A 12,000-nucleotide genomic window follows, 5' to 3' on the forward strand; every position below is an offset into this window, starting at 1 on the left:
GCTGCCCCACGGTTACAGACAAACTGTAACTTGAAACATATTCAAGTTAAATGATACAAAATAAAAAGCTTATTAATGGACCCCACCCTCGCCAGTCTAGCCCAGAGCGATCTCAATCTCTGTGGACCTCATTTTCTTTGGAGATAATTTTTTTTATTACGGTTGTTGGGTAATCTAAAATGCTAAATTATGTAGTGATGAGGACGCAGTGAAAATTGGACTTGAAATAAATTGGAGCAGAAAGTAGAATCAGCTACAGTCTGAGGACTTTTGACTTTTGAAAGAATTTGAGAGAAGAAAATGAGCCCTTTTATTTGGGGTGAGAAGCATTTAAGAATTGTGAGAATTCATTAGGTAGAGACCTAAATGTATTAATATTCATGGTTGCTACGAATCTTCTGTTGCGATGTTCCTCGTTCACACTACACGCAAGTAGTGGGCACAATTGGTCTTATATAACAATATTGCCTTGTTATATGTTAGAAATTATCCCTCCCCTCAAGGGTTTTCCCTTAACGGTGGTCTGCAGGCCAAATGCTTAGGTTAAAACACCTGAGGACCAATCAAAGTTCTTCCCAAGTGGTCCGGCTGGATGGTTCAGCATTGAACAATAACAGGTCGAACTTCTAGACAATCCTAAACCACTTTCAAATTTGTCCTTTGGGAAGAGTGAAATGCATTCCATATATTGAAACATTGAGGATTTAAAGTAACATAAAAGCATGATCACAGGAGCATTCACTATTTAAAGAACTCCTACTCAGAATTCACATGATGAAAACACAAGAGGGGGCTACAACATTTTCCCTGATCTCCAACTGACTGGACAAGACAACTGTGCGAAGAAAACTTGCCCCTATGCGACTGGGGAGTTTGAATTGAAACTGCGAGGCTGCGCACACAAATAATGACTTTTGGGATCGCAGAAAATTGTTTTAAGCCCTTTGTGGGCCCTCGATTAGTAGGGCCAATTTCATAGAATTGCTTTAAGCACAACAGACTATGCTTACCAGAATAAAGTTACCAGCGAAAATACCATGTCACATGTAACATTTATGGCCAGCATCCTTCTCATTTCTAAAGCAGTAAACTGTTCAGCAGTATTTTTAGTTTATGAAATTGGACAAGCAGAAGGTGTTGTACGCATCAAATAGATAAATAAAGTAATTTGATGCACTTTAATCCTGGTGGAACTGGTCCAAAACCATTCACGTCTAGAAGACTACATGTACCTTGCCCCACATATGCAAGTGTCATTGCAATAGACGATGCAAAAGCTTTCATGATTTCCCCACTGGTTTAAAAAACATGTCCGATTGAGTGTGATAAAATAAACTAATTTGGAGAAAAGATTGGCACCACAACAAAAAGAAAGCTGCACCAATTCAGGGGCAAAAGTCTTTGAGCATTTCTGGCATGGTACATGTATTCCGCTCGAGCAAAACGTACAATTGTGTCACGCCAGGGGAGTCACCTCAGTCGTAATCATTTTCATTTTCGCTCAATTCACGGAAAAAAATAGCTCCCAGGTTGTTATAAGCGGATGTAGAATAAACTTAATATTTCTTTCTTCCCTCAAAAACACGAGCGGAGCAAAATCCCAACGGTAAATTTATCCTGTTTTGGGGGAAAGTACAGATCAAGAGCAATAAGGAGCACTATCACCACGATCAAAGCAGGTCTTTGGCTCTCCAAGGAATTATGAACTCTCACCCAGTTACTGCGTGTGCAACCTCCATAGGTGATAGGTAGGGTGTGCATGTACAGTTACTGGGGGCGATTTCATAATTCCACAGGCCTGAACTCAATTTCATAGAGCAGCAAGCAGAAAATATTGCTTAAAAATTGTCTACTGAGCAGAAATTAGCAAGATAACAGTCACAAATTGTACTTGTGATATGGCAGTAACCTCATTCCAATAAGCGTAATTCTGTTAGTTTATGCTTAAAGCTACTTTCTGTGCTTAAGCAGCTATTTGAAGTAGGGCTCTGCTTTGATCATGATGATAGGGCCCCTTTAAAACTGTGAATTCTACAGCCTCAATAGTTTCCTTCACTTCTTAGATGCGACAGAAACAAGACAGCGAAACAAAGAGGTCATTAAATTTAATTGCCCCGGCTTTAGAAAAACCTCCCCAGTTGTTTTGCACACAGCGGCTGCCCATTGTTCCCCCTAATAACTCAATGGATTATAATCTCTCCCATTACGGAGCCCGCTAATGACCATCGTCAGGGAAATGTGATTGCACCCTAGGGACAGATAACAAACTTACCAGCATGTTTCTGGAAAGGTCAGACATGTAAAGCTTTTTCACCACTTTCTGCAAACAAACAACAAAACAAGCTCTTTTAATCATATTTTGTGGAAGCACTTAACCTGATTTTTCTTGTCAGTTTCCAATGTTCATTTTTTCCAGTTGTTGATTACTCTCAATTCAAATAACACACTCTGCTGGATGGCGTTTTCTCTTTCTATCTCGGCTTGTGCATTTGTATTCCCATGGCGCTTTAAGAGTTGCGACTGCTGCTACACATTATGTTCATACATGCAAACTCCGTAGAGTATTTTGATTAGGGTAGCTATAAATACTTACTTTACATCATCCAAAGGAACCCCCATCCTGTGAAATGTATATTTGCATTTTATATTGTTCAGCATTTGAGAAATGTGGGTCAGTCATTTTGTATTCATTTGATCATGTGCAGACTTAAAATAATAAAATTGTCACATTAAACACGCCAAGTCTAAGTACATCTTTTTTTTCTTCAGAAATGGCAATGACAGGCAGAACAACAACTCAGGTTTTGGTGTTTTATATTCAAATTGGATATTATGGAGCAAAAAACCAATGGTGCAAAATAACCTTTATCAATGTTTTCAATCGGTGCAGTTTTGTTTACTCCACTTGATTGTTACATCAAGGACATCAAATCTGAGAAACAGATCATTTGCCTTGACTGGTTCTTTTTAAAATAATAAAAATAAACTTGTTAATGCCGAAAAACAATTCAAACCTTTTTCTGAGAAAACATATTAATGAGTTTGTCCCCAACACACACAAGCCCAATCAATGCCAAGGCACGGTAAATGCAATTGCCAGTAAATTCAATTGCACTGCCGACAAATTACTGCATTCCAAGGAACTCTGAGGCAAGGAAGTGTCAACAAGAGAAGCCTTCACTGTCTTTGAATGCTAATTCTCAAAATTCAAGGTTTTTCTCGAGTACATAAAGGAAAGACCAGCCCCAGACTGCAATAGCTAATGCTCCCACAACAATAAGCATTATATCTTCCAGCCTATGCCTTAGAAGGAAAAAACCATAGGAGGATTCAACATTTTCGAGTAAAATTCCATTCAAATTTCAACCGAAAGCAATCGATTTCTATGATCTTACATTTCTTCAGCAAGGAATGATCTAGGAGAAGTTTACAACATACACACTTTTTTCCCGTGAGGAATTTTTCAAGGGCGATTGAGTTTGTCAGCAAGTGAGCAATATTCAACTAAAAAAAGCTGGTTTGAGTTTTTTTCCCCTGATTACACAGAAAAATTTGAAACCAAAATGATCATCTCCCAGCTTGGGTGAAAAAATACTATTGATTGATCCCCTATTTTATTGAATGTAACTACCCTTGTTCATTGCACTTTCTTTCAGCCCAAACTAAAGTCGAATATTTGAAGTGGCTGTAAAATAATGGCAATTCTAGAACATTACCGAATCAATGGAACAACACTAATAGAAAAAATTAATCACTAAAATTCTTTTTAATGTGGTACTTTAGTAATAACACTCACCTTACTGATGCACTTAGCTATATGGCCTCTGCCGCAACCAAGATCCAAGGCTACATCAAATTTCCTACAACAAAAAAATTGAAGGCATAACTTTGGTTTTCGGAACTGTTTGATTGTCTTAAAGGCAGTGGACACTATTGGTAAACTCTAAAAATAACTATTAGCATAAAACCTTACTTGGTAATGAGTAATGGGGAGAGGTTTATAGTATAAAACATTGTGAGAAACGGCTCCCTCTGAAGTAACGTATTTTTTGAGAAAGAAGTTATTTTCCACGAATTTGATTTCGAGAGCTCAGAATTAGAATTTGAGGTCTCCAAATCAACCACCTGAAAGCACACAACTTTGTGTGACAGGGGTGTTTTTTCTATCATTATTATCTCGCAACTACGATGACCAATTGAGCTCAAATTTTCACAGGTTTGTTATTTTATGCACATGTTGAGATACACCAAGTGAGAAAGCTGGTCTTTGACAATTACCAATAGTGTCCAGTGTCTTTAATCTTATATAAATATAGATATCATACAAGAAAAATTACCTTGGAAAATTTTATTTCAAAAGGTGGTCGTATTTTTTAGATATCATCAAAAATCCAAAACGATTATGTCCACGCAGGAAGAATGATGCGTAATTGGAAGACATAATCTGAGAAAAATATCAACAGTAACGATTCTAAGATTTAAATTTTTGGGATAAAAACCGATATATTTTATCCATAACCACATTACTTCGAAATAAAAATGATTCTCAAAACACCTTATACTATTGAAAGTTGATGTACTTTTAAGGTTTTACTGCCATTAATCTTAAGAGTGATTACCAAACTGACACCTTCCCTTTAATTGAGCCATAAATCAAACTTCAAGGCCGTTATATATGTCATTAACTATCATGGGAATCAAAATGGGACATGCCAAAACCTCAGACCAGAATGAATAATTTTTCGTCTGCCAGACCAATTAACCTTCAATTGTGTTTCTTTTTTCCAGGAAAAAAATGAACTCTTCTTCTTTTTTTTTTTTTTTAACCCATCTCGATATTGCTGATAGTAAAAACCAAGTTTGAATGGTGCCTGAACTTCATGAATATTCAACATTCTCTCATTCGGTTTTCATCCAAGAGATTCTACAGAGGGCGCATCAGAGCCACATCATCCATCTTGTTGATAAGTCAATTTTACCTCAAATCTTTTTCGCTTCGAAGCCAACGACTCTTTTTGTTTGAAATACAAGCCTTAAAGGCAGTGGACACTATTGGTAATTACTCAAAATAATTATTAGCATAAAACCTTTCTTGGTGACGAGTAATGGGGAGAGGTTGATGGTATAAAACATTGTGAGAAACGGCACACTCTGAAGTGCCATAGTTTTAGAGAAAGAAGTAATTTTCCATGAATTTGATTTCGAGACCTCAGGTTTAGAATTTGAGGTCTCGAAATCAAACATCTAAACGCACACAACTTCGTGTGACAAGGGTATTTTTTATATTATTATCTTGCAAGTTCGATGACCGATTGAGCTCAAATTTTTCACAGGTTTGTTATTTTATGCATATGTTGAGATACGCCAACTGTGAAAGCTAGTCTTTGGCAATTACCAATAGTGTCCACTGCCTTTAAGAGAGAATTATTGATGAAGAAAAAAAACTTTGTGGTGAAATCTTTGATATGCAGCAAAAAGAGCTTTGTAGTTTGTTGCATAAAATCCTGCGCAATGTATATTCCTACAGGCTCCCTATAACAACAAGAGCTAGTTTGGGTAAAATGACTCAACCTAACAATCCTTTCATTCCATGGGCTCAACTGTCTCAATAGACCGATCCAGTAGGCTCCGTCCACGACGCATGTGTGAGCAAGAACACATGGGGCTCTCCAATGCCTTTCTGCACGCGCCAAGATACTCGCACACATGTCGGACCTTCATTGTCGGACCTTAGTTGCGTTGTAATTGGTCAATACGCAATGGGGCGGAGCTTAGTGGATCGGTCTATTATTCAAAGCCTATTTGGTCAGCGATTGGAAAAACTACTTCATTTCCCAAATTTATGGAATTTCACAAATTTTATAATATTGTCAGAATGAACTACACACCTAGCAACATCTCTTATCCTATCAGCAACACGTACAGCTACCTGCATGGAAAATATAGAACATAAAATTTATTAATATCAAACTTAATCATTCATCGAATGAGCAATTTATTTTTTTTTTACTTTTAAGAACTATTAGGTTGTTTACTTTAGTTTGTTCAAATTTTTCTGATAAACAAATGTTACTGTGGTGAAAAAAATATTAAAATTAATTAAAGCAATATTCACCAAAGTGGCGCACATTACTTGACAAACACTAAAAACATTACATGGAGGCATGGCAATAGTCCAAAGATAAAATTCACACAGTTTTTTGTTCTGCTGCTTGTTAAAGCACTGGTTTTTCCCAGAGCCACCACAGCTCATAGACCTTTTTGCAAATACCCTGTGCGCAAGCCCTAACTGTTGAATGAGGTGCCTGCGGGTCTATTTAGTGATCAAGACCAGCATGCACCTCATTCCACGCCTAACTCGCGCGTTTGAGTATTTGCGATAAGGTCTATAGAGAGAGAGTTTTATCATGGAGCAATAAGGTTTTATGTACATGGTGTCTCCGCAAACCTTAATAATAAATAATAATAATGGAAATTTATATAGCGCCTATCCATGTAAACATGCTCCTGGGCGCTGAACAATTAAAAGAAAACATATTAAAATCCATACAATTAAGACACCATATAGAAAATACAGTAAACATGTAATAAATGCAGAATTTGCATTAACCTTACTAATGTCTATACTAATGTACACGTAAGATCATACAAATCAAAGTTACTCAAACCTCGTCTTTCAAATAGTCATACACATGAGCATCTTCTGCAAGTGCTGCTCTATCCTTCTGCATTCGTTTCGCCTTGCGGTCAAACACATTTAGGATTCTCTCTTTCCCTGGGCCAGATGGATGCATGTTGCACACACATTGAATGTTTGGTGTCCAGGCTATCATTGGCCTTCTCAGTGAATTTGAACAACATATATGCGAGTGCCTCCTTGGCATGTACTGATTTGTGTTTTGTCTTGGAAGACTGTGTCTTATAGAGTTGTTTTCTCTGGTTACACTTGTTGAGGGTAAGCTTTCAGTTCCGTTGAAATGACTTCCATTCAGATTTCTTGATGTTTCTTGGAGGTGACCAACATCTGCCAATAAGAACTGTATCATCCGACATGATCGTCTTGCATACATTCTAAGATGAAGATAGTTCTGTGTTTGATGAGCCGTCCTAAATAAGCTACACGAGGCCAGTGTCGCCATCATTCCTGCATTTATAAATGAAAAAAAATTAATATAAATATTCATACAGTGCTTGGTGACCAAAACAAAAATAAAGCATTGAACATGAGAAGTCAAAAACCGTGCGATAGGACAGAAAACAACAGTACGTAAGTACCGAGTAGAAACATTTTTGAAGATTTTTTTTTTTTAACTCAACAAAAAGGCAATACAAGCGTTATGAATGTATATTGAGTGTGTGGGGATGCCCTTTGGAGATGATGTACGGCCCAGCACAGATTAAGTACGTTCCCACTCCCGGGGTAGATCCCAGCCCATTTACTGGCCCTTCGAGACACTGCACGGCCCTGCATAAGTCCTGGCTAGGTCCCCACTAGCCCCACTTGTGTGGCCAAGGCTAGCTGAATCCTTAGCCACACGTCCACACCATTTCCTCACTTTTTACACGCACGTGCTAAGTAGTTCACACAAAATACCCAAGCTTAGTTCACATAAAACAGCCGTTGATTTGTATTCGCACCCTCACGGGCCCACAGCTCGGCAGGCCGATGACGTCATGCTGATTCGCATAATTATTCCAAGATGGCTGCGCCGTGCACGAATCGAGGAAATTAGAGTTGGCGAAAGGTAGCAAAGTTATCGTTAAAAAAATTCCTTTTTAAAATTTTATTTGTTTCACTCTTCAATATACACAAAGCAAGCTAAGAGTTAGGTGAACACATTCAGCCGGTTTATACTGCCGGTTGGCTCGCAGATAAGGCGCCAGAATTTTTTTATTTCTTAGCTGCATGAGGAAATGGTGTGGACGTGAAGCTAAGGATTCAGCTATCCTTGGCCACACAAGTGGGGCTAGGTCCCCACAGGGCCGGGGCTCATTGGGCTTTTACATCCTCTGCCATATCAAAGCTAATGCCCAGCTTGCCCGGTTCCTTGGGGGCCGGGGTTACATTTACAATAGCCCTGGTAGAACGTCAGTCAGTGCCACTGCACTGACGTCCTGGGTATAAAGGTTCTTTACAATGCGAACACAAGTTTGACTACAATTTTCTTTATTTTTTACCTGATTTGAGAAGCTGAAATTCCGTTCATATATTCATAGAGTCCCTCACTATATCTAAACGAGTTCACAGCTAACAAATATATCCATGGAAGAAATTATATCCGAAAATATGTCAAAGTTCTGCACTGGCGATGTTGATCATCGTGTACCACTTGATTGTGTGAGCCCAAGTGCGCATGGCTTTGAGTACAGTGCATTATCTTGCCGCTATTCGCCGTCAAAACAGGGTAGGTGCCGTTAACTTGCCTTCAACTCCTCCAATATACATTTTAAAATAAACTATTCCAGCTCAAATAGAATTTTCATTAATTTCCGGTTGAATTTCGGGTACAAATATCAAGTTTTTGTTCTTGTAAAAACAAACAAATTCTAGCGTGCAGCAAAATCGTCTGCCGCCGTCTTGCTTTTTCACAGTGCTTCCTGTATATGTGCGGACAACAGAGGGCGCTTTCCTGCGCGTATATTTTTTTTTTCTTGGGACGGTTAACAAGTGCTAATTTATGGTAAAAAGTGGCCTCATTTGTCCTAGGAAAAAAATACGCTTCCGGTTCATGAAGTCTTAGCACAAGACGTCAATGCTCAGTACGCATAGTTCTGCGCTTTGTGTAAACTGCTCACCGACTATTATCCATCTGCTTAGTGTTTGGTTAACGCAGGTTGACAGCGATTTGGCTGCAAACAGTAGGCCGCCAGTGATCAATGCAAGAAAGTGTTTACACGGAAGTTCGTGCACGACGTGGGATCGGAACACGCTAATTTCAATTTTCTTTTCACAAAATATTAACACCAAAGGAGAAAATTCAACAATTTTAAATAATGCGAACCTTGAGTTCCAACTACAAGGAACATGTGAGTAAAAAGTCAGACTCCCGAGTTAGGTAGAAATATTTTTTGAAAAATTTTCGCAATGGTACGGGACCTTTATACCCTGGACTCCGTCGCGTTGCCTGCAACGGAGGAGTCCAACCTGGGCTACATCTATATTATAAAAGCGCTTAAATCGCATGGGCGCCGCCATTGTTGTTTGGCAAGTGGTGCCCGCACCCTGCTAAAATGATGCGTCCTGGGGTAAATTTCGGGGTACCCGTGTTGGGGCATGAGTTGTTTGTGACGTCACAGTCAAAGCGCGAGCGTGTAATAACTTTGAGATTGAGTGCAGGCGTCCTTTGTGATGTCACAGTCACGGCGCGAGCATGGGATCCGCTGGAAACTGGAAAATATGGCTGGGATCGACAATGCCGAAACAAAAAAGATGGACAAGTGTACGATTTCACAAAGCACTAAGATTCGTCTTAACTTAGGATGGTTTGTTTGCCACAGTGATTTGTATTGTGACCCTGCCCAGCCACTTTAGCCCTCCCCTGTACACAACGCTACACTTGCAGCATTTTTACGTCGAGCTTTCTAGCGGGGTTGCCGCGCGAAGCACGGCATCCCGCTAGTTTACAACAATATTGACTAATTATAAATTATAAATATAATTATATACCCTGCACGTTATGTGTTTTGGGCACAGCAGGTATCGTGCTGTTTCAATTGAGATGACTGCAGTATATTAATATTTAGCAGCACTATGACACCCAGTCCTACTAAAGAAAGTCAATTTTGACAAAATTGAATTTTTACCTACAAAAAAAATTTTATCTAGAATTAGTATCAAACAGTAATATCCGCCTTGTTGTCTTTCGACGTACATGGACAATGTAATAGAATCGTCCAAGTGCGTCGAAAGGCAACATGGCCAAAATTATATACTCGAGTAAAAAACAATTTTTTTTTAAATTTAAACACACAATTTTGGCAACAGTTTGAAAATGTTTTGGGTGCATATGACTCCTGTGCATATATTTAACGGTTGACTTAAATGTTCAAATTTTCTGTTAAAGTGCATTTTAAAATTGTTGTCGTGAGTTGTCGTGGGTTGTCGTGAGTTGTCGGTATTTAGTGCGACCGAGTACATGACTACAGGATGATTGACAGGATGTACCGTGGATAGGTTTTACTTACGCTAAATTGCACTGCAATTCAAACAGTTGACGTTCAACAAAAACACAATCATTCGCTTTCACTGCAATTCTAGGCTCATCATAGTAAGTCCAAAATGTTCGTATGCTCCCAAACATGTCATACTTGTATGTTAAATCACAAGATCGACATCTTAGGTTCAGCTTTTGGCAATGTTTAAGTCCTTTCAAAGTGAAGTACCTCACTTTCACTGGCTGATGATCTTTGGTAAGTTTGGAAAAACACTTCAAACACTTCAAACTTGGCGGAGTAATAAATGTGATATCGGTACTAATTGTAGTTGCACTTGTTTTACTTGTAGAACATTGAGAACTAGAACCAGCACTAGCACAAGCAGCAGAGCCAGAGGCAGTGACTGGTGAAAGAATCGTCGTCGTAGAAGAACTTGTTGAAGTTGAAGTTGTAAGGGTAGTGGCGGTGGCGGTGGCGGTGGCGACTTCTGGCTTAGAAGAGCTACTTTGAAGTTGGAGCTTTAACACTAATTCACATAGGGTGACTGAAAGTCCAAGAGTTTCACCGACAAACTTGGGAGATACTTCCCGTGGATCTGAATTTCCAATTACGCTTAATACTTGTATTACAGGTTGTAACCCAAACTTGCTAACAACAAGTCCAAACTTCTCGTTTATATTTAAAATGCGGGACTGTACAAAGTCAGAAGAATAAGCCTTACTCCAGGCAGAGGAGTACGTAGTGTGTTGGTCGTCACGCTCCTTAAAACTATTAACAAGTTTGGTGAAGTCCACTTTCGGTTTCTTGCTTTTTGGTGGCATATTCCAGGCATTAAGTCGGCATATTCATCTAACACTGCACAAAAAAAAATGTATGAAGAAAAAGCCCAACCACGTTACCGCGTTTTTGATGTGTTTGCGGTTTTCATCAAGTTTTCATTGTCTATACGCACAAGTGTGGAAACGAGTCACCCAGGTACACATACGTAGTAGTCAATTCACAATACAGTTAAGGGGAACAGACTAAGCACTGGTAACACGCATATTGACCTAGTAACACGCTGAGGCGCTGACGAGTACCAGTTGCTCAGTGAGTAGAGTAGAGTAGAATCCTACTCGACATGTGCCCTGGGAAATTTGTTCGCATATGTTGCAGCAATTCAATTGTATAATTATGACTGTATACTATTACCCACTTTTTAATTTAAAGTATTCTCATTTTCTTTGTCTTTTACCCCCTCCATATTTTATCATAATCATGGAGAGAGAAAATAAATTTATTTTCAACCTCCATTCACACGCCCAATAGTTTAAAAAGTTTACAAAATAGTTATACAAGTTTTCCTAAAGTAGACGGGATCTCTGTTTACAAAATGTAACTATTCCAAAGTAATTATAAGAAGTCCAGGTACCAGATTGCACTGGGCTTGTGGTTTTTGCCGTTTTAATATTTTCCAATTAAAAACAGAATTAACGGGAAAAAACAGGACTAGAGTAGGGTCCTTTCATTCAATAAAAGTTAACAATCAATATAATATTACGTGGTACCTTTGAATCGCTGAGTTTCCAATCTTTGCACTGTTTTTATCAGCCTGAAGTAGCTCTGCACATTTTTTTTACTTTCGCGGCCCTCGTGAACAATTTAGTGTATGTAATTTAGTTTTTAAATTAAAGCGCGCCCTCTGCTGTCCAATCTTACAAGGTGAACGCTACAGAGTATATTGCCTTATACAAAAATACTGTAATTTACAAATTGTTGACTACTTTTTAAAAAATAAACCCAGAAAGTATAAATATAATAATATAAAATAAATCAAAAATATTTTTTTAAATCAAATACAGCCAT

The 12,000-nt window shown here is 38.5% G+C and overlaps 1 protein-coding gene across 1 annotated transcript in view; it reads right to left on the minus strand.

The window, feature by feature from the left end:
• LOC117300087 (arginine-hydroxylase NDUFAF5, mitochondrial-like) overlaps positions 1 to 11,784 on the minus strand; it is a 116,998-nt gene extending 105,214 nt beyond the window's left edge. Inside the window, exons 1-5 of the mRNA XM_033783777.1 lie at positions 11,703 to 11,784; positions 6,669 to 7,144; positions 5,889 to 5,929; positions 3,797 to 3,860; positions 2,273 to 2,320 (exon numbers count right to left, since the gene is read on the minus strand). Coding sequence (XP_033639668.1) covers positions 2,273 to 2,320; positions 3,797 to 3,860; positions 5,889 to 5,929; positions 6,669 to 7,142 — 627 coding nt within the window. The 5' untranslated portion in view covers positions 7,143 to 7,144; positions 11,703 to 11,784. The remainder of the gene's footprint in view (positions 1 to 2,272; positions 2,321 to 3,796; positions 3,861 to 5,888; positions 5,930 to 6,668; positions 7,145 to 11,702) is intronic.
• Positions 11,785 to 12,000: the final 216 nt, after the last annotated feature.

Source organism: Asterias rubens, chromosome 1 (genome assembly GCF_902459465.1).
Source record: "Asterias rubens chromosome 1, eAstRub1.3, whole genome shotgun sequence".
In the NCBI taxonomy this organism is placed as follows: Eukaryota; Metazoa; Echinodermata; class Asteroidea; order Forcipulatida; family Asteriidae; genus Asterias; species Asterias rubens.